This window comes from Eschscholzia californica, unplaced genomic scaffold (assembly GCF_041429995.1).
Source record: "Eschscholzia californica isolate CP2 unplaced genomic scaffold, dmEscCali1.0.p SCAF_3, whole genome shotgun sequence".
Classification (NCBI taxonomy): domain Eukaryota; kingdom Viridiplantae; phylum Streptophyta; class Magnoliopsida; order Ranunculales; family Papaveraceae; genus Eschscholzia; species Eschscholzia californica.
This window is the reverse complement of record NW_028238420.1, coordinates 59,756,284-59,781,087: the sequence shown is the minus strand read 5'-3', so window position 1 is coordinate 59,781,087 and position 24,804 is coordinate 59,756,284. Positions and strand designations below refer to the sequence as shown.

Here is a 24,804-nt window from a genome sequence, read left to right as displayed (position 1 = left end):
TCATGAAAATCATAAATAAATTTAATTGAAATCATATATCTTTTGGAGAAAAAGAAAATAGAAAAGTAAAACATTACCTAACTAACTTTTTGACTTTTTTACTTATAAGAACATTTTCGTCAAACATACTTCTGACAATTTTTTACTTTTTTGAAGCAAAAGAACTTCTAATACAAACAAAAGAATTTCTACTTTTGGTTGTTAAACGACACTTAGACTACTCACTAAGTTGTTGGTTCTAGTTCATATCCAGTATCTTATAGAGATATGGGATCCTCCAAACCACTAAGAACCGGAATCATTGAGAGAAATCAGGCTACCTAGAACTAGGGGTGGGATTTTGGTCCGGAAACTCGGAATCCGCCCACGACCGTCCGAGTCCGAAGGGTCCGCCGTCCGATGCCCGAATCGGTCCGTACCCGCCCGACCGAAAGATCTTAAGCGGACGGACGCGGGCATAGGTCTTTACCTGGTGTTCCGACCTAGTCCGCCCGCTTATATCGTCCGCCCGACAGAACCCGTCCACACCCGTCCGTTTATCATACCCGTTATACCCGCCCGCCTATATGATTGATTTTAAGCCTTTAGATTTGTAGAGTTAGTATTAGATTTCAAGAGTAAAAATAAATAGCCCTAGAAATCACTTTTCTTAATTTTGTCTTCGTCATTCTACTTCTCTAATCTCTATCTCCTCCAAAATCTCAGTATCTCATCAATAACCCGAGAATCCATAATAAACCGGTCGTAATCCATGAGAAGAAGCATAGAAACCGATCGTAATCCATGAGAAATCTCAATGCTTATCTTGCGATTTTGAATTCATTTACTTTTTAGAATTGTGAAGTGGGAGTTTTAGAAAGTTGTATTTAGCGACTAAACATTTTAAATTTCGAATAAAAGTTTCTTTATTTGTTCATTAGTGACCGGTGTCCGCCCGACCGATACCCCGTTTGCCCGACTATCAAAACGGTCACGGACGGGCACTTTGTTAGAGAAAAATCCGAAATGTCCATCCGTTTTGTCCGGATGTCCGAGTGGACACTTAGGACTCGTGTCCGTTCCGCCCGGACCGGTTGAGTTAGTGTCCGTTTCCCGCCCGTCCGGACCGATTCCCACCCCTACCTAGAACCGAGAAATCAATGTGGTTGGTCGAGTACACAGCCAGGGTAAGCGAAACTCCATAACTCTGTTTACTCGTGCGACACGCGCCTACAGTTTTGCGACCTAGCGGAGCACTTTAGCACAGAATACTTATCTTGCGCGGTTCTTTTCTTCTTTCACAGTTTGGTTACCCAAGATCGAAGCTTCCCCTCTCTCTCTCTATAACTATCAGCAATTGTTCAATTGCTTCTTCAATAAGTTACTCCAATTTACCCTTTAATTAGTTCCCGGGTTCAATTCTAATAAAACTTTTGTGATCAAAATAGATATTCTCTCTCTCTCTATATATATATATATAAATCTCTTGATTGTTAATGGCGACGAATCAAGAAATACCAGAAGGAACGGTGCAAAATATATTAGAACAAGAGTCTCTGAAATGGGTTTTTGTTGGTGGGAAAGGAGGAGTTGGGAAAACAACATGCAGTTCAATTATCTCAATCCTTTTATCTAGGGTTAGATCTTCTGTTCTTATCATATCCACTGACCCTGCTCATAATCTAAGTGATGCGTTTCAACAGAGATTTACTAAAACTCCTACCTTGGTTAATGGATTCACTAATCTCTTCGCTATGGTACTATCTTCTCATCACTTTCTTCTCTACTCAATATGTATTTAGTAGAAACATATTTACTCTAGATTTTAGTTTCATTCCTAATTGGAATTTAGATCATGGTTTATTGGAATTTTCTTTGTGTTTTATTTTCCACTTTTGGCATTTTCTTTTCTTTTTTTTTTTGTCAAGACCCATCTCCTTGATGTATGCTTTATATGTTTTAATGGGTTGATTCTCATGGTTTATGAATAAACAGAACATGAAATTGGTATCTGTTTGTTGAGTCTCTGGTGTATTTTCTCTAATTTGTGCGTGTTTATGAGAGTTTTTCTTATAATGGATATTGATTTGGAAAAATGGTTTGGATTGTAATGTGAATACTTGTTACTGCAGGAGGTAGATCCTAATGTCGAGCATGATGATTTGCCGAATGCCGAAGGCATGGATAGCTTTGTTTCTGAGTTAACAAATGCAATACCTGGAATTGATGAAGCTATGAGCTTCGCCGAGATGCTCAAGTAAGTACTCACTTTTTCTCTATATATATCATTTTTTCATCTGTCGTACAGGGCGTTACTTTTGTGAAGAATGTTGGAAGTAAAATAAAACGACTTTTTTCTTCCCCTAGAACATGAGCATGACTAGCAAGATTTGTTATGGTTGAATGGAAAGATTAATAACGGTAACATGAAAGGAAAGATTAACCTTGACGGTCCAGTTTACCCACATTTAAGAAAATGATATCTCAAACAATCATTGAACTTGATATTAATTGATCTCATGAAACATGGGAATGATACAATTATTGGAGGAGAAGAGTAAAGTTTTGTGACATGACATGTGTTTGAACTTTGAAGACTTCATCATCCTTTACCATTTTATCAAGATTTTAGACCTCTGTCGTGTCCTAGTCTTCTACATGATCCTTCACCTTTCCAGAATTGGATTAGCCTCCTGACTTCCCTCTCTTATAGCATATGAATGAAAAGGGTGGAGGCTAGCCGTGTGGTCTCATTACTAGTGGTAGCATTGATACTGGTCCATGTTGTCTCGCTATTATTATAGTAAACTTTGGTGCCGTTTTTTTTCTTTCGAAATCTGTATGGATTAATTTTATGCGTAATTGTACTTGTTTTGTATGCTTTTATTTTTAAATCTTGAAAGTTGAAACAAGTATTAGTATCCAATGCATGTGTTTTCTACTTATAAGGCAGTCTAAGATAAATAAGGGATGTTTTAAGGTATGAATTCGCTAGAGAAGTAAACACATGCAAATACTCGAACTATACATGTAACTCATATTGAGACTTGGAAAAAACAAACAACACCTCGGTCAATCTCTTTGCTGTGGTCTGATTATCCACACATGGTTTGCTGATACTCGTGGACTAGTTTGGTGTGTCACTGGCGGGGTGAGACGTGGCGTATGAGTACATAAGAATGCTTGCTTGTGCGTTACTCTTTTCCACTATTTTCACACTCCCAATGCATATGTTCGACACTTTTCCTTCTAATACTTGGAACATTTTGAGCTTCTAAAATTAATGTTTCCCTTTATCATGCCAATATTATATTTTGTGATATCATTGCTTACATCCTACATATCTTTGATGTCACTTGTTGATCAGTTTGTTTTGGCACTTACTTTTCGCAGATTAGTGCAAACAATGGATTATTCTGTTATAGTGTTTGATACAGCTCCAACTGGCCATACTCTGAGGTTACTTCAATTTCCATCAACATTGGAGAAGGGGTTGGAAAAAATGATGAGCTTGAAAAATAAATTTGGTGGCCTAATTAGTCAGGTATCTCTTGAATATTTTCTCTTATTTTTCTTATATTTTACCTGTCAATTGGCTGGACTTTAAAAGGTCTGCATTTGAGATTGTATTGCTTGGTGCTTAGGAATTAGATGAATCCACAATTAAACGTCTAGATGCAAACAGATGAGAGATAAACACATCTAGATGTCGTTTAGGAGCCAAGTATCAGGAATCAGGATTGTGTTGTATCCACTAGCTAAACAGTCACTCGGCATTAGCTACTACTTAATTTTCAAATTTGTTTGTTTTTAGCCATCGCCTTTCATGTTGTCACAGTAAATCTCTGGCTTCTTATTTTTGTAATTAGTCAAGGCAACTAAGAGGTGTTTATAAATTTTCATTACAGATGACTCGTCTTTTTGGACTTGGTGAAGAATTTGGTGAGGATGCAATCCTAGGGAAGCTTGAGGGTATGAAAGAAGTAATTGAGCAAGTCAATAAACAATTCAAGGATCCGGTATGACCTCACATACCGAAGTCACTATTGGTCAATTAAGCTTGTTTCAATAATTTAACTTATGTGAGTGAGTTTGAACCGTTTTCATATGTAGAAGTCCTTATTGACAAGCTCCTTCGTGTTTTTGAACAGGATTTGACTACCTTCATTTGTGTTTGCATTCCTGAATTCCTCTCCCTCTACGAGACAGAAAGGCTGGTACAAGAACTCACCAAGTTTGAGATTGACACTCACAATATCATCATCAATCAAGTACTTTATGACGAAGAAGGTTTGTCTACCGCAACTGACCCATCTTAGATACTGGTTCGGGATACTAATCTCTTTACTGATGATGATGACCCATGGCGACTATCTCGGCCATGGAGGTAACCAGGATGGTCACACGGGCTTAAACCCCCAGCTCCTAGCTTTTAGGACTACACCACTAAGCCCATTTTTCATTTTAGAACTCTGTTCACTTAATTTGATTAAACAAGCCGTTTATCTTGTAGGTGTTGAATCCAAATTGCTCAAAGCACGCATGAAAATGCAACAGAAGTATCTTAATCAGTTCTACATGTTGTATGATGATTTCAACATCACTAAGTTGCCACTTCTTGAAGAAGAGGTAGAGTTTCAATCTAGTTCTTAACCAAGCCCAGACTCTTCATTTTTTTTTATCTTGCACCAACTTGAATTGGGGTTTCACAGGTTTGTGGAGTTCAAGCTTTGACAGATTTTTCACGTCATTTTGTGACACCATACAAACCCTCGTTCAGCAAGGGCACAGTAGAAGATCTGGAGAAGAGAATATCAATGCTTAAGCAGCAACTTAAGGAAGCAGAAGAGGAGCTAGAGAAAACTAGAAAAGGGAAACAAAAGGTTTGTTTCTTTCTCTATCACTACTCACAGTCTCCTGTTTCTTTGCCAATCATCTATTAGCTTTTACAAATAGGTAACTGCACAAATCGGGTTACCAATTACCACTCACATAATATAATATAATCCGAAGGATGAAGGTAACTTAAATATAAAAGGAAGTGGTCTAAACTGATACGAAGTACGAACCATGCAACCTAAAATCATTTTAGCGTTAAATATATATACATGAACATATAGGGCAAGACTCGCGTCAACACCTTCTATCTTTTTTTTTTTTGAATTGTTCAGCGTGTGCCTCGAACCCTTGACCTCTAGGTGCCTCGAACACCTATCTTAGTATACAATGAATGATCGTTTTGACTTGCAATTTTCTTGCACTGAGTAATGATTTACTTATTTCGTCTTTGCAGTCATCCTTGCTCTCATGGGGTTCTTGAAGTTCTGGCGAGAAAACCTATCCTTCATGTCCGGACACCAGTTATTTGTTGAGTAAACTCATTTACATATCGTAAGCCTTAGGTTCTTTCTCACTAGGGTTCTTTCGTGGACAGATATTAGAGTTTGTTAATCCATCATTTCGAGATCATTATATTTTCTAGTTTATGAAGTTAACAATTCGTGTTGTACATCAATTTTTCTTTTGGTATTTCAAGAGAACTGAAATGAAGATTGCTCACAATTGCTTAAACTTTGTCTTGTTAAATTTCTTTGAATTCTGCTGCTTTGAAATTTTGATCTTTGAACGCTATAACCAGGACATGATTAGGGTTACTATAAAATCGGATAATACTTCCACATGGAGGTTACACATTCTATGATACAAATAGAACCCAAGTTCGAAATACACACCCGTTACAATGTAAGACTAAGCAGGGGTTATTTTCTTTAACGTTATGTGGTTTTATATTCCGGGTTTATGATTAAAATATAATGAAAATGAGTCGTATACAAGCATTATCTAGTAATGGGAGATCTTTTTTTTGTTTTACTCTTGTATTTCATTATTTAAACAACAAAACTATTCATACTTAAACAACAAAACAATTTAGAGGTTTAGTTGATGCATTTGAAAACAACTAAAACTCAAATTTAATTAGAATTGAAGAAGAAAAAACAACAGTGTTGAGATGGCCGAGTTGGTCTAAGGGACCAGATTAAGGTTCTGGTCCGAAAGGGCGTGGGTTCAAATCCCACTCTCAACATTTCCAATTTTTATTTTTACCAACTCTTGTTGTCAGACCTTCATCTTTTCTTAAACATTTTAGAGGATTAAATCCTCCACTGAAGAATTTTAGACCAATACTCTTGAGCCCACATCCCATGAGTAATATGTACTAGAGGCATTGTTAAAGACACTCAGTATGATAATGAGGCATTTAACTATCACTTTTATCAATTTTCGAATGTGTCTGGGCCAAACATTTAACTATCACTTTTTTTTCCTCTTCTTCTCCCGCCACCATAACCATTGATCGATCACGCCTCCATCACTTTTAACTACCACGATTATTTCTTTTTCCCCGGTATGATAAAGACGCCCATACATGAAAGGGTCGAACCTTGCAATTTAGGAATTTTTTTATATCAAAGGGTGTTGTATTTTACTTGAATATAGAAAATTTGCTACTTGTAGTAGTCTATTATCAAAGTAAACAACGATCTATTATTTCTGTTTTTTAATGTGGGTCACTGACTAATTATGACTATTAAATGATTCTTAAGTTTAACATCTATTAACGGTAATGAGTAATCAAATTAACAAATGACACTAATACATTGTATTTGTTTGTTATTTGCCAATCGTGAAAAAGATCATTATATTACAATAATACAGTTCTAGTGTTACACAATTACATTTGTTGAAGAATGATTAGACTTAGTTTACGACCAAAATTGCTAAAAGAAAAATTTGTGATCCAAATCCATAGTGAAGGTCCTTTTATAGTGATTCATTCGCGAAATAACCCTTTAATTTTTTGATATTTCTTTTGAACTCTCTCCATTAACCAATTGAATTCTCCTCTTACATTTATGATATATCTGAACATATGAAAGGAGCAGACTCTACTGACAAGTCTTGTATCCACCATAAATATTGACAATGAATATTGGATGGACAACAAGGTATCTATCTTCCTCCAAAATATTTTAAGAACAAAAAGCTAGATCAAAGAAAAGGACATATGAGTTGAGATCCAAGAACTATTTGTTTATCATTAAAATAGTTGCTCGAGATCATGGCCTAGGCCTACCTACTGAAAATGATTTTACCTTTAATTATTGCATCGACTAGAGTATAATAATAGTATGTTGGATTAGAATCTAAAAATAATAAGATATTGTATTTTCCTCTTTTATTAAAAATGTTCAAAGACTAAGTTATTTTCCTGTTGTCGTTTTAACATTTGTATTGATCACGTGTAGGGCATGTGCACGGTGCACATAAATAAAAATAGACCTAAATAAACTTTTTTTAGATTACAAAGATGGGTTATTTTGAAATAGACCTCCCACTATATGTTGCTTTAAAATTTCGATGAAACAGCGGTGTCTGTGCAAATGACACATGATGATATAACCCACGAAATTACTCCCCTTTATTTCATCAATTCCATCCCAAACTAGTTCATTTCACCATTATTCATCAACTACCACCTTCACCGACCATACCACCATCTTCTCCGTCATTAACTAACACGGTACCGCCATCATCTTTCTCTTCTGGCTGACTGTCACCACAACCGTGGTGATCGTGGTGGTGCAGTCAGTGAAGGTGGTGGTAGGTGAAGGTTGTGTGGCTGGTCAAGCACATGGACAACTTGGTTCGGATTAGAATGGTTGATATGAAAAAGAGTGACTTAATTATAGGTGTAATGGGCACATGCACCATTTTACTAGGGTGTACATACAATTCCTTTGACAGGTACAGAGGGAAAAAGTCCAGACCCGTAAAGATGGTTAGTTTAAGATGAACATCGCGTGCTTGTCATGTCTAGGTACGAAACTCCAAGGTTGTGACTAAACATTATACGAGTCCGGTGTCCATGAAAAATAATCAGATTGTGGATGAGTCCAAACTAAATGTTTGATGTTGTTGTACCCAGTAATTTTAAAAAAAAAAAATTTAAGCAAAACTTACTTCCTAAAATACTATTTTAGAATTTAAGAAAAAAACTCTGAAAATAATACTATTATTTAGCCACATTTTGCTTAGGGTGAAAGAGAAATGTAAAAGTAGAAAAGAAAGGACATGAATCTATCACGATGATACCACCACCCTCCCACCATGAGTGAATTTTAAAACATATTCGTATAAAGATTTGCTTCATGAATATTATAAAGTAAAATGGAGGAAAAAGGTTGCTCTACTACATTGACACCAATTACTTTTTTTTATCTGTTAAAAGTTGACACTAGTCAGTATCTAAATCTTTTTATGCATCGACCTTAAGTGGTGGTCAGGTATGGTATATCCTGGGGATCCTAATAAGCCTACATAAATTTATAAAAACATGATTGGAATATGATTTTCATTGTATTCAAAATGAATGAATTTGTTAAGTGTCGAGAACGGAACCAGGATTTTCAGTTAGCCGGAGCACGATTTAAAGTTCTATAAATCAAACATTTAAATATGTGTATGAATTTCACAAATTATTATGCATATATGTTGGAACCGCAGCTAATTTTGGCTGGTCCCGACTCGTCAAACTTAGAAATGAAATGCGCCATTGCTTTCGTCTCGTCGAGCTCTAAAACTTAGAGTCAAGAATCACTCAAATCCGATTCCGGATGAATGAGAAATTCAGGTTTAAAGTTTGGACGAAGATCGGTTAAAATAGGAACTAACGCGTCAAATTAGACAAGTTAATGTGGGATCGTTTGAGCGAAGCGAGCACGTCCAGATCTGGACGGCTCGCGTTCACTCCATGGGATTTGAAGAGATTTGAGGTAGCGCCATTGCAGTCTCGGAACAACGTTGGGACGAATCCAGACGCGTTGGATCAGCGAGATCCAACAGTCGGCGTCTCCTCCGCGTCGGGTCGGCTTTGGGATTTAAACAACTCAATCTAACGGTCGATTTGGTCATCTATTGGGCGTATTTCGGGCTAGATCGTGCTCCATCCAACGGTAGGCGTTCCACCCGAGTTCTTGAGGCAAATCTGACGCTCCATATTGCTACCGACTCACATCTTGGCAGTTAGTTCAACTCAAGTCCTTCCTTTTGAAAGGATATGTCTGTTGAACCCAAAATTCACTTGTGCCTATTCCATTCTTATATAAACAACCCAAAACCATTCTAAAACTCATCTAATTCATTCTCTTCTTCTCTTCTAAAATCAAGTATTCTGGTGTGCCTGGAATATGATTCTGATTTTGAAATTTTTTAGTATGTCTAGAATTCTGAAGAAAGAAGTCTCCGAGTGAATTTTGTCTATTATCTCCTCTCTTGAAATCAGTATTCTGGTGTGTCTGGAATATAATTCTAATTTTAAAAATATTCTGGTGTGTCTGGAATTCCGAAGAGAGAAATATCCGAGTGAAGCTATAACATTCAAGTGTCCGGAAGATCTATTCGCTTCAGTCCAAAAGCTCATATTATTTACGAAGGTTCGCCCGCTTTCAGAATATAGAAATACCATCTTAAATTCTGAAAGGATAGTCGTTGTATCCCGAAGGCATACACCCTAACTGTTGGTATTGTTACGAGGGTGTAGAATATCTTAAGGAAAGAGAATTTATTCTCGACTCCATAAATATTTATTGTCTATCTCGATAATCCGAAAGAAGGATTACTGATAAGTCAGAATCCGGTTATAGTCTATCTCTCTATAACTTAGAGAAAGAAAGTTTCATACTTTCAACCGAGACTCTGTCTTAATCAAGACAAGACAGAGATAAAGTGAACTCGAACCATAACCAGAGGAACAACAATATATATGTACAAATCTTATAACTTAGTTACCTAAAATCAAGTAGATAGTTGTTCTCCCTTATAATAACCCTTAATCTTGCGCGATATAAAAAACTTAAGGGAAAATTGGTACTAAAATAATATATAATCACTATCAAAAGAAGAAATATAATAACAAAAAAAATTAATTTAAGGAGCTATTTTAGAAGTTGCTCAAAATATAGGGATTATTTTTTGAAATTGATCATAATTTAAGGACAAAACAATCAAAGAAGAAAATGAACAAAAATGGGGCGGAAATGCATTTCAAGGGATTTGAAACCATGACTTATGTCACCTTTTATAGAGAACAAACCGATGTGGTATGCCTTCGTTTCATTTCAATCTCTACATTAGGTTCTACAAATTCCTCTTCAACGAAAAAAAAAGGTTCTACAAATTCCAGAATGGACAATGACCCAACCTAGTCTACAGATGGGTCTGCCCCTCGTTAAGTGTATATTGTGAACTTTCAACAAAGAAAAAAAATGTATATTATGAATTAATTTGTAAAGTTCATGTATCTAAAATAATACATTTAATACATAGGTGGTGAGACGAAACGTGATGCTCCTCTTAAGGGATTAAACACCATGAGGCTCAGGTGTGTTAAAACGAACAATATCACTAACCGTCCTAAAGCTTATCTGCATCATCCCCTAACAACATTCTTATTTTTACTATTGAGATAAGCTTTTTGAAAAGATAAAAAAATGCTCAAATTAATGTAGTTCCCAAGCCAAGTTACAAAGGGGATCCATGGTCTTTGGCGGTCGGAATGAGAGGATTTGTTTGGATAGGATAGTAATAAATGCAAATAACGATGTCTAAAATGGTAATAAAATAAAAATACCAACATAAGATTTGTTTTTCTTATTTGCTTGCCTTCTATTCGGCTTATGAGCAGCAAACAATTCACGAAGTCTGTGCATCGTCTCCTCCTCCATTACTTCAATCTCTCTCTCTAACTTTTAGCTCCGATCTAGGGTTTCTGCAAGAGAATACAACTATCAATTAAGCAACATTCGTTGATGATCATGGCTTCTAACCAGAAAGATGTTGGAATTCTAGCCATGGAAGTCTACTTCCCTCCTACTTGCGTTCAACAGGTTAAGATCAATCGATCTCATATTTTGTTTTCTTTTCTTTTCTTTCTTTGTTTGATTGATTGTTTCTTGTTAAATTTGAGTATCTTAGATATTTCATATATGATTTGCTAATTCGTTTTATTCCTTTTTTTTAAATCTCATTTTGTTCGTCGTTTTTTTGTTTACTTTACGTCAAGGTATTATAGAATTAGATATTCGATCTGTAATTTGGTTTATTCCTGTACTTGAAGGATCTCTAAGAACGATTCTAGTAGCATTTAACGGATTATTTCTTGTTTATTCCTTCATTTGATCTTTTTGTGTAGCAAAATTGAAAAGGAATCAATGATTTAAATGATAATTGAATTGATTTTTGTTTATTATGTCTTTTTCTATATGATAGCTCCGTACATTGAGAGATTTAGCTTATCATGATTTTGAAGGATGAGTTTATCCCGTGTTTATGAAAGCCTTGTAATTGACATTAGTTCTTTCGGTTAGATGCCTCTAGTGCTGCAAATTTTGAAGCTATATCTAGTTTAATGGCGTTAAAGCAAGCTCTTTCTTTTTTCCTTACTGAAAGAGTCCTTTTTTGGTTTGAGGAATCCTTATGTTAAAGTTAAAATTTGTCTTTTTAATGAAACTTTTGCGTTTTTGTTGTATACGGCTTTTTACTGGTTCCTGAATTTCTTCCTGTTAGCTAGCACAAAGTCATCAGCACGATATAAAAACTTTCTGTTGATGAACGAGGAAAACTTGCTCTGTTTAATGCCATTAAACTATAGACGTTCACGTAGGAGGAATTGAACCTTAAACGTACGTATTCACATAAGGATATATGACCCAATAATCAAACAAACGGTGTAAAAAAAGGTTATATACGGATGAAAAATGTCCTCTTTAAGTCTTCGTCCAATAAAAGCTGTTCATTTTAGCATGTTCTCAATGATCTTTCTGTCTCATCTCTTCATCTACAGGAACTTGCTAGATCAAATACGTTATATGTTTATGGTATTAGTTACCATTTTAACTTTCGTGTCTTTATAGGAAGCATTGGAAGCTCATGACGGGGCAAGTAAAGGAAAATACACAATCGGATTGGGACAAGATTGCTTGGCGTTCTGTTCGGAGTTGGAAGATGTCATTTCTATGAGGTCTGGGCTACTTATTTGATCCCAAATTTCTATGTTATTATAAAACTGTTGATCTGGTACCATTATGATTAAGAGACAACGATTTTTTGGTTGTTGGATTCGACAACCTGAAAATATATAATTTTTGTACTCGGCAATATTTTTAATCCAGAAGAAGGAAAAGTAATGAATGGTAACGGTGGATGAGATTATGTGGTGGACATCCACAAACTAGATAGTACATAAATCGGAATATGTAGTGTTCTGTTCATAAACTAAACTAAGAGTAGTAGGAGTCGAAATCATGACAGTAAACACTGTCAAAGATTGCAACCAAAAGGCAAAGGAGAGTTTTGAACGAAGGATACTTCATGCGGATAACTTGTCCAAATACGCTAGGCTCAAACTCTAAACCGACCAAACGTGAACTACAATACTTTACGTCTTTATTGATTAAAAAGAGAGAATCAACCGATGCAAGACTAGCACAATTCTTTCCTAAAAGTTGACTTCTCTTTTCAAGATTCTGACTGTCGTTCTTTTTTAATAATTAAGCAGTCTGTAATCTTATCTTTCCGTTTGCGGCGAAAGTTTTAATTTGCTAAACTTATAAATGAATTGATATATAGGCAATTTGTGAGTTTTGAAGGTATTGCTCCAAGTCCTTGTGCTGCTATGATTGTTTGGTTGTAATGATATTGTTATTGACAAAGTCTTTTGTGTCTCCAGTTTGACAGCTGTTGCTTCCCTCCTTGAAAAGTATGAAATTGACCCTAAGCAAATTGGTCGTCTAGAAGTTGGTAGCGAGACTGTGATAGATAAGAGCAAGTCCATAAAGACCTTCCTGATGCAAATCTTTGAGGTAATTTATTGAATATCCTTCTATACTGGAAATAACACCGTCTTCAATGAACAGTCACCCAAACCTAGGAAACTTTAGTTGCTGTTGACGCCGATATTAGATATTACTAACTCCCTTTTGATAGACGTTTCCTCCTTTTTCCAGCAATCCAGCTATAAGGTTTCCTTATTCAGTTCCAGTGTTTTGAAAGATTCTTTGTTTTCTTCTGTTCCTAAATTCTGTTATTTGAATATGTAGGAATGCGATAACACTGATATTGAAGGAGTTGACTCAACAAATGCATGCTATGGAGGAACTGCAGCTTTGTTCAACGTGGTTAATTGGGTGGAAAGTAGTTGCTGGGATGGGCGTTATGGACTTGTTGTTTGCACTGATAGTGCGGTATGACGTTTCTTCTCAAAAAATCGGTGTCAACTCAATTTTCATGTCGCATTTCATTAGGTTAGATCCTTCTATGATATCCCCAATATAAGGCAGCTTTTGTTTACAGGTTTATGCAGAAGGACCAGCTCGTCCCACTGGAGGCGCAGCTGCTATTGCTATGTTGGTAGGCCCAGATGCACCAATTGTATTTGAAAGCAAATACAGGGGATCACACATGTCCCATGTTTATGATTTTTACAAGCCCAATCTTGCAAGTGAATACCCGGTATACTTTCAATTATGATTTTTGTGTTTCAATAATAATTACTTTAATTTTCTTTCATATTAATAAATTATAAGATTCTTTTAAATCTCTGATACTTAAGTTCAAGGAATGTCTTGGAGCAAAAGAGGCTCTCGTGCGCTAAAAAGTGAAAATTCTGTTCATTTTGTCATCAATTCACAGAACCTGCTTTTTTGTGTGTATAGGTTGTTGACGGAAAACTTTCACAAACTTGCTATCTCATGGCACTTGATTCTTGTTACAAACGCTTATGTTCCAAGTACGTTGTTATTAATTGGAAGTTTTTGGTGAAACTCTTTTTTTTTGTTGTGGATCACTTATTTTCTCTAATCCTTTTAGGTACGAGAAATTCGAGGGCAAGCAATTTTCACTTTCTGATGCAGATTACTTTGTGTTTCATTCTCCATATAACAAGGTATCAGTTTTCGCATTTATTTTAATATGGAACTGGAACTGTTAACTCCGGTTTGTAATCAAGTATTTGTTGAACTGGCAATGCAGCTTGTGCAGAAAAGTTTTGCTCGATTATGCTTCATGGACTACTTAAGGAATGCCAAGTAGGAAATTGTTATAATTTAATTAGTTTTACTTTCACTTCTTTCTATCTAGATTAATTTGGAAGTTAGCTTTTAGTAGAACAGATTCTAACTGATATCTTACTTTTACTCGACAGCTCTATTGACGAGGCTTCGAAAGAAAAACTTGCACCATTTTCAGCTTTATCTGGTGAAGAGAGCTACGCCAGCCGAGATCTTGAAAAGGTAAATCGCGATTCTCTAAATTGTCTAACTCTATTTCTGGTCAATTAATACCATCAGTTTTCTTTTTGAGAAAATTTTCCTTCTTGATTATTTAGTCTATATCTTGAATGAACAGGCATCTCAGACCGTTGCTAAAAGTCTGTATGATGAAAAAGTACAACCAACCACTTTGTTACCAAAACAAGTCGGAAACATGTATACTGCATCACTTTACGCGGCATTTGCATCTCTCCTTCACAACAAAAATAGCTCACTGGTAACATTTCCACCGATTCCGCAATCTTCTATTCGACTCTTCATATGTGTTTCCGAAAATGTCATTGAAAGTTATTATTTACTTTTACAGGATGGTAAACGAGTAATAATGTTCTCGTATGGAAGTGGTTTAACTTCAACAATGTTCTCGTTCCGACTAAGGGAAGGTTCACATCCTTTTAGCTTATCAAACATAGCAACTATTATGAATGTCGCCAAGAAGTTGGAATCAAGACATGAGGTATTATATTAATACTTCTATTTGGACTAATGAGCAAGTGCATTGGAAAAAATTTCTACTACTCTTTCGCCGAGTTTTATGAACTCAAAAGTATTTTCATGTGACAGGTAACACCTGAAAAATTTGTCGAAACAATGCAACTAATGGAGCATAGATATGGAGGTAAAGACTTCGTAACAAGCAAAGACACAAGCCTGATTCCATCAGGCACTTACTATCTTACTCATGTCGACTCCTTGTACCGAAGATTCTACGCCAAAAAGACTGGTCAAGTGCTCAATGGCCACTAAAAATGGTGGTAAGAGAGCTGCCTAGGTTAATTTTCTCTTAAAATCTAGAATGTTATTGTTTTAGATATTGCAAGGTTTTCTAACCATCTTCGTTAAAGTGTGTGCTTTGATTGATTTCTTACTATGGTAATATAATTTGTTTTAGATATTGTTGAGTTATTATTTATTTTGGATGTGATTGAAATAAATCTAAATTCCAGCAAATATCAAGAGGGGGAGGTGGAATTGGGCCTCTCCTTCTGTGTACTTGAAATGGTTAAAATAAATATTTGAAATCACATCCAACTATAGCATCTTCACAACACCATAATGGAGCAAGGGAAAAGAGAAAGGCTCCCACTGGTAGTGAGTTAACCAACCTCATCATATTGAACCCTCTGGAGTCTCTTGGAAGGTTTGGGACAATAAACTGAAAACAATCAGAGGAAGTCTATTGAGTAATATTGAGGTCCCAAAACTCATACTTCTTGTCAACAACAAAAAAAAACTCATACTTCTAATACAAGTTCAGTTTTGGGGCAAATGTCGCACCTCAGCAAACTAAGCGCATCGTCTCTGAAAATGCTTCGAATGGTGGCCCGACTCACTCGACGAAGCAGACAGATGACCACAATCTGTCTGACCGGTTAACTTTGCCAAATCAGGCAGGGTTGAGCAGCCTCCAGAAGCGTGAGGTCGAATGACCTCCAGAGCTCACAAGCAAAAAAGTGAAAAACCCATCAACACGCAGCCCCACTCATGTAGGTCACACACTCAATGCAACAAGGATTAAAGATCTAAATAATATTTAACAACCACTGAGAGATCATCCCGCGACCAACACCCACCAAAGGGCTGGCGCTCGCGATCTACAAGCTTGGCACCGGAAACCGTTCTAAGGTACCACCGGCACGGCTGGTAGGACCTTCCTTCCCTCAACAGTTTGGTTGAAGCCTATAAAGACTCGCAAGTTGATGGCAAAATGAACGGGATGAGATCTGACTCATCAGGGCCTAGACCGTTGTAATTTTGAGGAGAAAGAGTCACTTCCTGATATCTGGTACGCAACCCTATGCAAACTTACCTCAGCTTCCTTCTCGGATATTAGGTTTAACCCGTGGACCCTACCGATTAGAATCTCGATCGGTTTGGACTCAGTTTTAACTTTTGTTGGTTTCATCAATTAATCTCTCAAATATTATTTCTTCCTTCGATTTGATTACAAGTTTATAATCTGAGCAGATACAGGAAGGAGATCTTTGTTTCTTCCTGAAGTAAAACTCAAGTAGTTAACTTGTCTCTATTTCCTAATTCTCTATTTGAAGTCTCTAAGTAACTGTATATTGTAGCCTTGTAGTAGCTCCTCAATTTAGGGTTTTGATTCCGAAGTAATTCATAGGAAAGATTAACTCATTCTTTGTTCAATTTCTCAAGGGATGGAGGCTTATACGAAATGGGTTCGGACGAACAAGGATTATGTTCATTCAATGGAGTCCCTCGCCAACGTAATCTCTCTCTCTCTCTCTCTTTTTCTCTCTATGCTACTGTTAGTTTTCTTTATGTTCAGTTACTTCTTCTACTGGTTTATCATCTAATTATTCTTCTTGGCTTCTATGATTATTCATGAAAGTATAATGAATTGCTTGAAAAGAGGATCAGATAAGTTTATTTGATGTTTCAATTTTAATGTGCAGGGATTGACATGGCTTCTCCCAGAACGTTTCTCTGCCACTGAAATAGGACCAGAAGCAGGTTTTGTGAAACTTTGGTAACACTTGTTTCTTCTTGTTTGCTACTAATAACTACTGCAAAAACCCTAGATTTCTTGGTTCTTTTTTTTTTTTTATAACTTTTGTTGTTGTTTTTATTGCACATAGTAAGAATTGAAATGGGTATTGAGGAATTTTAAATATTTCCTGCAGTAACTACATTTTTGGGTATAATCACTGCTATAAATGAACATATAATTGATTCTGACCCGAGGCAATCTCCAATGGGTAACCAAACGGAGCCCTCATCGTCATTCCCATGGTCATTGGGCATTTCGATGCTTAAAGACTTGGAGACACTTGTGGAAGTCATGGCTCAACATTTCTATGGTGAAGATAAGAAATGGAACTTCATAGCCCTCACAGAGGCTACCAAGTAAGCAACATTTTTATACAATATGTTGTTTTTGAATGAAAATAACGTCTAAGTATTTGGTTTATGAATATAGGGTTTTAGTTAGGCTAGCTTCATTCCGGGAGAGTGGATATAAACTGCTACTAAATGGAGGAGAGATAGCTAATGTGAAAAAAGGTGCCGATGCTTCAAACTCCGAGCATCGAAATGGAAATTTAGCAAATCCCGGCGGGCATCAAGGGTCTGGTTTTATACGAGATCGTTCTGTCCGTGACCCGCGAAGTCTTGAAGGAAGGGCATTATCTGCATTGAGCCAGTTTGGAGAGTATGCTAGAATGAACTCTGAGCCAAAATGGTTGAACAAGTTCCAAAACCACCATCCTCAAACTGTGGAGTCTCCAAGTAATTCTTGACCCGAACATCTTATACTATTATATAAATGCTAACAATACTGAAATGTTCACGTTTTTTGTTATGTATGTGCAGCTCCTATAGCTAAGAAACCTACACTTTCAACAATTTGGTCACAGAAGGGACTTCACGGTGTTTTGTTTCTCATGGCTGAGGTTTTGCACATCAGTAGACCACTTGTATTTGTTCTATTCATTAGGAAGTATGGAGTTCGATCCTGGGTACCTTGGCTTCTTTCTCTCTCTATGGACCTTACCGGAATGAGTATTCTCTCCCATGTTACATGGTCAGGGCATAGTAGAAAAGAGGGCGTCTATTCGCTATCGAAAGATGAAAAGGATGAGGTAACCGTTCTTTGACATCTCGCCTTGCCGATCCATAATTGATGTCTTTTCAGCAAACCACTATCCTTATACATAAGCTCTATATTTTAGTGTTAAAAACCTTGCATTATATGTGTTCGACACAGATAAAAAGGAGAAAGATGATGTTGGCATTTTACCTTATGAGAGATCCCTTTTTCTGCCAATATACTCGGTAACTAGAGATGTTCATTCTGAAGTCAATTTTATAATATGTTATTTTAGGTCTTTACTGCATTTTTTTGTTCTCATGTTAAATAATCTTCAGGGAGAGACTTGAAACGTTTGAGAAGGTGTCAGAACCTATTCCAGTGATTGGGTTCCTTACAGGTATATTTTAGTATTTTCAGTTACTCAGTGTTTCATTGCTCATTCTGATATATTATATATGCGGCTTCAAATAAAACGCCCATCTTAACTGCTTATATACTTACAGCCAAAGTTATTGATCTTATTATTGGAGCTCAAACTCGGTATACTTACATGTCCGGATCATAGTGAAAAACCGGAAGACTTCAGTGTTATTTCTTCAGATCATGCTTGTTTGTTATATGGTGAAGTAATCTCTTCATTGTAATAAATTTCATTTCTTTTTTTTCGTAACATCCATGTCTTGTGTATTTGGTTTCATTTTACTCTATCATGTTACAATATCTCAGTTAGTAATAAAGTTCACACAACTTTATTTGATTTTATTAAGGCTAAAGAAACTTCGATATCACTCGATGCATACCCCTCATGCTGTCTGAAAAAGATGTTTTCTTCTAAGATTATGTATGGAATATGCCGTTGGTAGATGCTGTCATCGTTAGCATTTGTAAATCAATGAAAATACATGTTATTCTTTTTTAGTATGAAGTTGACTTTATTGTTTGTGTTTGTGTGTTATCAAGATATGAGAAACAATCTAGTTAAGTTTGTTTCTTTTGTAGAGAGAGAGAGCGAGAGGGGAAAATGGGTAGTTGAAAGCGCACGGATATGGTGATTCACACCCTTCTGCAGCTAAATACCGTCTGACGGATAGTGGGTGGAACCCTATTTGCCCCACAACATGTTATGGCAAGGAATGGTTTCTAGTTAAGTATTGTCACTCAATTCATAGCTTTTAGGTTGTTTGTGGGGAATTTAGTTAGGTTCTAAGACGATTCTAGGTACGGGGAAGGACCTCGGAATTTCCTAAATTGTGATGCTATTATTCTTATGACAAATTTTGTGGATCTAGGATCGCGAAAGATAGAATTGTAGGAGAGTATGAAGGGATATCTCAGTTTACTCCTATCAAGCTCTTGCAGGAAATAGGAATAGATTTGTAGGGTAGGAAAGTGAGGAAGTCTCCCATCCTCAGAAGTTAATATCCTTTTTGCTGTTTTTGGATGGGGCCATTCATTTATCAGTAATTAGTGGAAAGTTAGCTCATGTGTTCAATGAAAACATTTCAACTCTGATATACCTATACTTCGAAAAAAAAATGGGCACTTAGTTGGGACTAGCCGACTAGGCCCTGGTTACTTGTGAGTCGGCAAGAGGGCGACTCGACTAGAGCTCAAACCACTGGAGGGATAGAGATTTGACTAAATCCTTGACTCGACCCGACTAGTACAGAGTCGACTAGTCAAGTGAGTCGTTTTTTGACCTGACCCTTTCACTTTCTCTTGAGCTCGACTTTAGAGAATTTCTCTAGTGTTTTGCTCCAGTTGGTCCCCTTCTCTCTTCCTTTCCTCTGCAAACACCATTTCATGTAGATTTCCAAGTTTTTTCCTTCAAACACCATTTCAAGTGAGTTGCTTTCTCCCTTCGCGTTATTTTTTCCCATCTTTCTAGAATGCAGATTTTGTTGATTTTTTTCTAAAAATTCAAATAAATGTTAATTTTTAGTGTTTTACACTCCATTAATGTTATAAATCTTGTTAATAATTACATGTATGGATGAATTTAAATCTATATTATCCCATGTAAATACGACTTGTAGCGACTAAGTCTAGTCTTGAATCTGTCACCTTGTCCCCATTGCCGACTTTTTCAAAATAGCCTATACTAAGCATAACTATGATATTGTCAGCAGAGAAATGTATTTAGTTGTAGTGTTGATCAACCTTCTAAAGTGCTAGTGATGCGCCGGCTTTGGCACTTCAGGGTCTCCCGAGACTTCAAAACATGTTACTTTTCTTTTCAATGAAAAAAACATGTTACCAGGAAAGGATTTTCTAAGGTCTATCTTCACTAGGAAGAAAAATTTCTTTTGTTTTTGTCATCTTTGTTTATGTATAAAAAAAATTGCAATATTTTGAAGGTATAAATTTTGTTTAGAAGTATTTCTTTGTTACTTCTTGGCATCAAACATAACCCAATTTTACAGAGTACAGACTGGTTCAGAAATCACAAAATTACTCTTGACCACAAACCCATCCCAGATTAGAATGAAGCACACGAACTTCACCTACAACAGCAAGCCTCATATGCTGCCAGATCAATGAATACTGGTTCCTTGACACCGAATGGACAAATTACTTATTAGGCATATGACTCTCTGAACATGAAGATCAAGCAACTAATAAAATTGATATCAACCGCGGAAAAGGAAAATAAAAAATAAAACCATAATAATCTCACCAACCAATTTATTTTGATTCAATCAATAAGAATTACAACAAATTAAAATGCAACAACTAGCATTCATAAAGACCGGGCAAGTGCTAATAGACTATACCGTAGTACAATTCCTCTCGTAACGTTTCCAAATAATGTTCCATAAGTTGATCAGAATGAACTTAATAAAACAAACATGAGATAAATCATAGGAATAGACTTACAAGTTTCAAGCTGTGAGAGTATTCTGATTCGGCTCGAAGACATACTTTATGAGTGATTCTTTGATGGATAAGAGTTCGGGGAATTCGTTCTTTAATTTTGAAGCATCAAGCTCGTTGTTGCTTCTTGGGGCGACGATTACCTTGGCCTGTTCTTCCAAGTTGAAATTCTTCCATGTGAAGTTAGGGTCGATGAAGTCCTTGTACATCTGCAAAATCTCGTTGTGACTAACTACTCCCGGGTTTGTGAAGTTCCATATCCCAGTAAGGTTCCTCTTTGCCATCTCTATTGATATTGGCAGAAGTTCATCCAAAATTGTCATTGAGTTTGGAATATCAACAACTTTGTCGTATCGAGTAATCTTTGTAATGAAGTTGCGAGGATTGGTTAGGTCACTTGAGATTGGCATCCTCACACGCAGAGTGCATACATTCTCGTAGTTCTTGAGCAATTCTTCCACCTGCAATTCCAAAAATTGAAAACTTAGGATAGAGCATATTAATTTATAAAGCACTCCTTTTCTTGCAACTAATCATTCAATGAGTAGCAACAAAAATATAAAAATTTCTTTTCCTTGTGTGTTTACCCGCCGCTATAAGAAATTGATAGAACAAAGAAGAAAAGGACTGCATATAAACCATCAAGATCATAAAATAAAACCCCGATTGAATACTTGACATATTGAGAAAAAGATTTGAACAATATATATCCTCATGCTAAGCTAAACAAATATAAACACACAAGTACAATAAATATATTACTCATCCAATAGTAACGAATGAACAAGACCATGCTTTGATTCTCTACTTTTTTTTTTAGAACAGTACGATTCGAACTCTGATCTCTCAGCACATTGTAACGCCCCAAGCCTTAGCACAGTTGCCGATATTGTTCCCGCTTTTAACCACCTCACACACGTATAAAATTTTATTCTTGACAAAGGCACCACAAGCCTACCCAAAAGGCCTCGGTACTTACTAAGCTTGAGCGTACACCAATAGCCCAGTCTCTGGACACTCTTGCCAGCAATGTATATAAAGAAAAGTCAACGATTCACAAGTTAAATGTTAAGAGATGGTAACAAACAGATCTAAAACCCTAATCAGATATGTATAGTACATAAAAAAACAGAACCAAAATCAAATGAAAAAGAATTACCATAGCTTTAGTCTTGGAATAAAAAGATCCAATAAAATTAGGTGTATCTTCTTCCTTAAATCCAATCCCTGATCCAAGAGTATGATTTTCATCGTACTCAAAAATACAACCAGTAGCATAATTAATCAAAACAAGACCTTTGTCTCTACAAAGATCAGCTAAAGTTAAGGTTCCAACAACATTAGTTCTAATGGTTTCAACTTTATGAGATTCACACCAATCAACATTAGGTCTACCAGTAACACCAGCAGCATTAAAAACATGACTAGGACGAATAGTTTGAAGATCTGATTCTAATGAAATTCTATTTTCAAGTCTTCCTGAACCGTATACATAGTTGATTCCTTGAGCTTCACACAGCTTACCTAGTAAACCTCCAATCCAACCAGTTCGACCGTAGATCAGGAATTTTAGTTGTTGATCTGATGCAACTGAACCGTTGATTGGGGAACCCATTTTTAGAGAGAGAGAGAAAGTCAGAGAGAGAAAGTTAGAGAGAGAGAATCAGAAACTCATTTGAAGAAAGAAGAGAGAAATTGGTGAGATCCGCTAGGCGACCTACGTGTAATGATGGTGGGGTTCGGACACGATGATGACCTTTTCATCGACTTGTGTGTGGCCGCTACTTACTGCTCCTTCAGTCCTTTGGACGAGGGAAGTATCCTATGCGTCGCACTCTACTTGAGAAAGAGGTTAATTCTGGATATTATTAGGTGTGTTTGGTTGAGTAATAAGCAAGCTGAGATTGGTAAAATTTTATGTCTGCAGATAAAAATGGTCAACTAATTTTGACTCATTCGACTTCTTTTAAGTTTTTTTTTTTTTTTGACTCATTCGACTTCTTTTAAGTTATGAGAAAGATTAATTAGGGTAGGGTTCACTTTTGTTGGGAATGGAATTTCCTAAGAGAAAATGATTTAAAATCAATTGAAAAACTTTTGATAACCTTTAATCCACATTAATACTTTTAAAAGTTTTTAGTCGATCTAAGATATTTAGTTTTTCAGTCAAAAAAAAAAAAATACCAGAATTAGCATTTGGGTCAAGAGTTTGTCCGTTATAGAGTCTAGGTCACGGATAAACCCTTGACCCAGTTGGCTGCTTGACTCAAACGCTAACTCTAGTACTTTTTCTTGACCCAGGCGCTAAATATACCAAAATGTTGTTAGTGTAAACTTTTTGGTGGTGGTTGTCAGATTTGGAATTGATGGGAGTGAGGAAGAAGTGTTTTATTTCCTTTTAAAATTTTGCATCCCGAAAATTAGTCAAAATTCACAATTTCTCTTTTAAATTTTATATTCCGATCTTTTTTTTTATGTTCTTTTAAAATTAGTAAAAGACTCAAAATTGTGAGCTTTACGTTCAAATTAAACCCAAAAGGACTCAGGTGTCGTTTGGCAACCAAAAGTATAAGTACTTTTACTTGTAGTAGAAGTTATTTTGCTTAAAAAAGTAAAAAAAAGTTCAAAAGTATATTTGGCAAAAATGTTACTTATAAGTAAAAAAGTCAAAAAGTTAGTTTGGTAATCCAATTTACTTTTGATAAATTTATTTTTCTTTTACTCATAGAGATACTTGATTTTTATGAATTTATTTATGACTTCCACGATTACTCTTGTATACGAAGTGGAGGTGATATTAGTGGTTGTGGTGGTGGCGGTGCCTTGAAGGTATGGTTATGGGGTTTGGTAGTGGTTGAGGTATGATGGTGGTCGTAGAGGGACGATGGTGGCAGTGGCGGTGATGGAGATATGATGATGGTGATGGTAGTGGTGAAGGTATGATCGTGGTGGAAGTACGATGGTGGTGGAAGTATGGTGGTGGTGGTGGTGTGGTGGTGGTGGTGGTGGACGTATGGTGATGGATAAGGTATGTTACTGGTAGTGACGGAGGTATGGTGGTGGATAAGATATGTAAATGGTAATGATGGAGATTTGGTGGTGGTGGTGGTGGTGGTATAGTGGTGGTGATGGTGGATAAAATATGTGGGTGGTAGTGATGGAGGTATGGTGGTTGTGAAGGTACGGTGGTGGTGGTGAAGGTACAGTGATGGTGGTAAAGGTACGGTGGTGGTGGTGGTATAGTGGTGGTGATGGTGGATAAAATATGTGGGTGGTAGTGATGGAGGTATGGTGGTTGTGAAGGTACGGTGGTGGTGGTGAAGGTACGGTGATAGTGGTAAAGGTACGGTGGTGGTGGTGGTGGTGGTGGTGGTGGAGTACAAAGGTGGTTGTAGTTGAGGTGTTGTGTGGTGGAGGTGTGTGGTCCACCAGTACCGGACCTGACTTTTGGGGGGGCCTAGGCGAACACCAGTATCCACTACTCTACGAACTCTACTACTCAATCAAACTTGATATGTATGTGCATAAATTAATACATATAATAATACTATCTATATATACAATATTTTATGAACTGGGGGCCTTCTAAATTTGGGGGCCCTAGGCGACCGCCTGGGCCGGTCCTGTGTGTGGTGTTAGTGATGGAGGTATGGTGGTGGTAGAGGTGGAGGTTCGAAGGTGGTGTTTGAGGTATGGTGGCGTGGGAAGTGCAATTGTTGTTGAGGTGGTGGTGGAGGTACAATGGAATGGTAGAAGTTTAGTTGTGGTGGTCGAGCGGAGGTAGACGAAGAAAAAAATTTCGTCAAGTAAAATTTATATATGTGTTGTACATAAGTTACTTTACTTTAAAGTCAAAAGCTAAAAATTTTAACTTCAAAAGAAAGTCAAATTTTAACTTTAGTGAAGTCAGAAATTTTCACGTTACCAAGCTTTTTTTACTTTTCTACTTAAATAAGCTTATTTTAGTGTTGCCAAACGACACCTTAAGACTCAAACATAATAGAAACG

At 36.5% G+C, this 24,804-nt stretch overlaps 4 protein-coding genes and 1 non-coding gene across 8 annotated transcripts; 4 read left to right on the top strand and 1 right to left on the bottom strand.

The window, feature by feature from the left end:
• The first annotated feature begins 234 nt into the window (after nucleotides 1–234).
• LOC147552619 (P-loop containing nucleoside triphosphate hydrolases superfamily protein) lies at nucleotides 235–5,550 on the top strand. The gene is made up of 9 exons (XM_086669810.1): nucleotides 235–332; nucleotides 1,127–1,736; nucleotides 2,112–2,236; nucleotides 3,373–3,523; nucleotides 3,888–3,998; nucleotides 4,131–4,269; nucleotides 4,493–4,608; nucleotides 4,692–4,862; nucleotides 5,273–5,550. Exons 2-9 carry the CDS (start codon nucleotides 1,476–1,478, stop codon nucleotides 5,297–5,299), a joined length of 1,101 nt encoding a protein of 366 aa, XP_086525936.1. The 5' UTR covers nucleotides 235–332; nucleotides 1,127–1,475; the 3' UTR covers nucleotides 5,300–5,550.
• A 433-nt stretch (nucleotides 5,551–5,983) lies between these two features.
• Nucleotides 5,984–6,064, top strand: TRNAL-AAG (transfer RNA leucine (anticodon AAG)). Its single transcript has one exon. It is a non-coding gene; the product is annotated as a tRNA-Leu (tRNA).
• Nucleotides 6,065–10,545: 4,481 nt separating this feature from the next.
• Nucleotides 10,546–15,317, top strand: LOC147552617 (hydroxymethylglutaryl-CoA synthase-like). Its single transcript, XM_086665738.1, has 12 exons — nucleotides 10,546–10,925; nucleotides 11,952–12,058; nucleotides 12,767–12,899; nucleotides 13,137–13,280; nucleotides 13,390–13,548; nucleotides 13,752–13,825; nucleotides 13,906–13,981; nucleotides 14,068–14,123; nucleotides 14,240–14,327; nucleotides 14,443–14,583; nucleotides 14,674–14,823; nucleotides 14,931–15,317. The coding sequence occupies exons 1-12, from the start codon at nucleotides 10,848–10,850 to the stop codon at nucleotides 15,111–15,113; spliced, it is 1,389 nt and encodes a 462-aa protein (XP_086521864.1). The 5' UTR covers nucleotides 10,546–10,847; the 3' UTR covers nucleotides 15,114–15,317.
• SSE1 (shrunken seed protein (SSE1)) lies at nucleotides 15,314–18,684 on the top strand. 4 transcript variants are annotated; one of them, XM_086665742.1, is made up of 10 exons: nucleotides 15,314–16,152; nucleotides 16,335–16,377; nucleotides 16,527–16,597; nucleotides 16,787–16,860; nucleotides 17,015–17,237; nucleotides 17,311–17,618; nucleotides 17,703–17,971; nucleotides 18,097–18,164; nucleotides 18,258–18,319; nucleotides 18,426–18,684. In XM_086665742.1, the coding sequence occupies exons 5-10, from the start codon at nucleotides 17,086–17,088 to the stop codon at nucleotides 18,485–18,487; spliced, it is 921 nt and encodes a 306-aa protein (XP_086521868.1). In that variant the 5' UTR covers nucleotides 15,314–16,152; nucleotides 16,335–16,377; nucleotides 16,527–16,597; nucleotides 16,787–16,860; nucleotides 17,015–17,085; the 3' UTR covers nucleotides 18,488–18,684. The 4 variants fall into 4 exon arrangements, with proteins under 4 accessions (XP_086521868.1, XP_086521866.1, XP_086521865.1 ...); XM_086665740.1 differs by having other exon boundaries at nucleotides 15,928–16,152; nucleotides 16,787–16,844; XM_086665739.1 differs by lacking the exon at nucleotides 15,314–16,152 and having other exon boundaries at nucleotides 16,159–16,377; nucleotides 16,787–16,844.
• A 1,906-nt stretch (nucleotides 18,685–20,590) lies between these two features.
• Nucleotides 20,591–22,606, bottom strand: LOC147552615 (bifunctional dTDP-4-dehydrorhamnose 3,5-epimerase/dTDP-4-dehydrorhamnose reductase-like). The gene is made up of 2 exons (XM_086665743.1): nucleotides 21,956–22,606; nucleotides 20,591–21,257 (listed from the first exon to the last, which is right to left on the bottom strand). The coding sequence occupies exons 1-2, from the start codon at nucleotides 22,409–22,411 to the stop codon at nucleotides 20,805–20,807; spliced, it is 909 nt and encodes a 302-aa protein (XP_086521869.1). The 5' UTR covers nucleotides 22,412–22,606; the 3' UTR covers nucleotides 20,591–20,804.
• Nucleotides 22,607–24,804: the final 2,198 nt, after the last annotated feature.

Coding starts and splice junctions, on each gene's coding strand:
- LOC147552619 (XM_086669810.1), top strand. CDS start 1,476: ATGGCGACGAATCAAGAAATACCAGAAGGAACGGTGCAAAATATATTA. Junction 2,237..3,372: donor AGCTTCGCCGAGATGCTCAA/GTAAGTACTCAC, acceptor TACTTTTCGCAG/ATTAGTGCAAACAATGGATT. Junction 3,999..4,130: donor ATAAACAATTCAAGGATCCG/GTATGACCTCAC, acceptor GTTTTTGAACAG/GATTTGACTACCTTCATTTG.
- LOC147552617 (XM_086665738.1), top strand. CDS start 10,848: ATGATCATGGCTTCTAACCAGAAAGATGTTGGAATTCTAGCCATGGAA. Junction 12,059..12,766: donor GAAGATGTCATTTCTATGAG/GTCTGGGCTACT, acceptor TTGTGTCTCCAG/TTTGACAGCTGTTGCTTCCC. Junction 14,824..14,930: donor AGTTGGAATCAAGACATGAG/GTATTATATTAA, acceptor TTCATGTGACAG/GTAACACCTGAAAAATTTGT.
- SSE1 (XM_086665740.1), top strand. CDS start 16,529: ATGGAGGCTTATACGAAATGGGTTCGGACGAACAAGGATTATGTTCAT. Junction 16,598..16,786: donor CAATGGAGTCCCTCGCCAAC/GTAATCTCTCTC, acceptor TTTAATGTGCAG/GGATTGACATGGCTTCTCCC. Junction 18,320..18,425: donor AGTGATTGGGTTCCTTACAG/GTATATTTTAGT, acceptor ATATACTTACAG/CCAAAGTTATTGATCTTATT.
- LOC147552615 (XM_086665743.1), bottom strand. CDS start 22,411: ATGGGTTCCCCAATCAACGGTTCAGTTGCATCAGATCAACAACTAAAA. Junction 21,258..21,955: donor ATTCCAAGACTAAAGCTATG/GTAATTCTTTTT, acceptor TTGGAATTGCAG/GTGGAAGAATTGCTCAAGAA.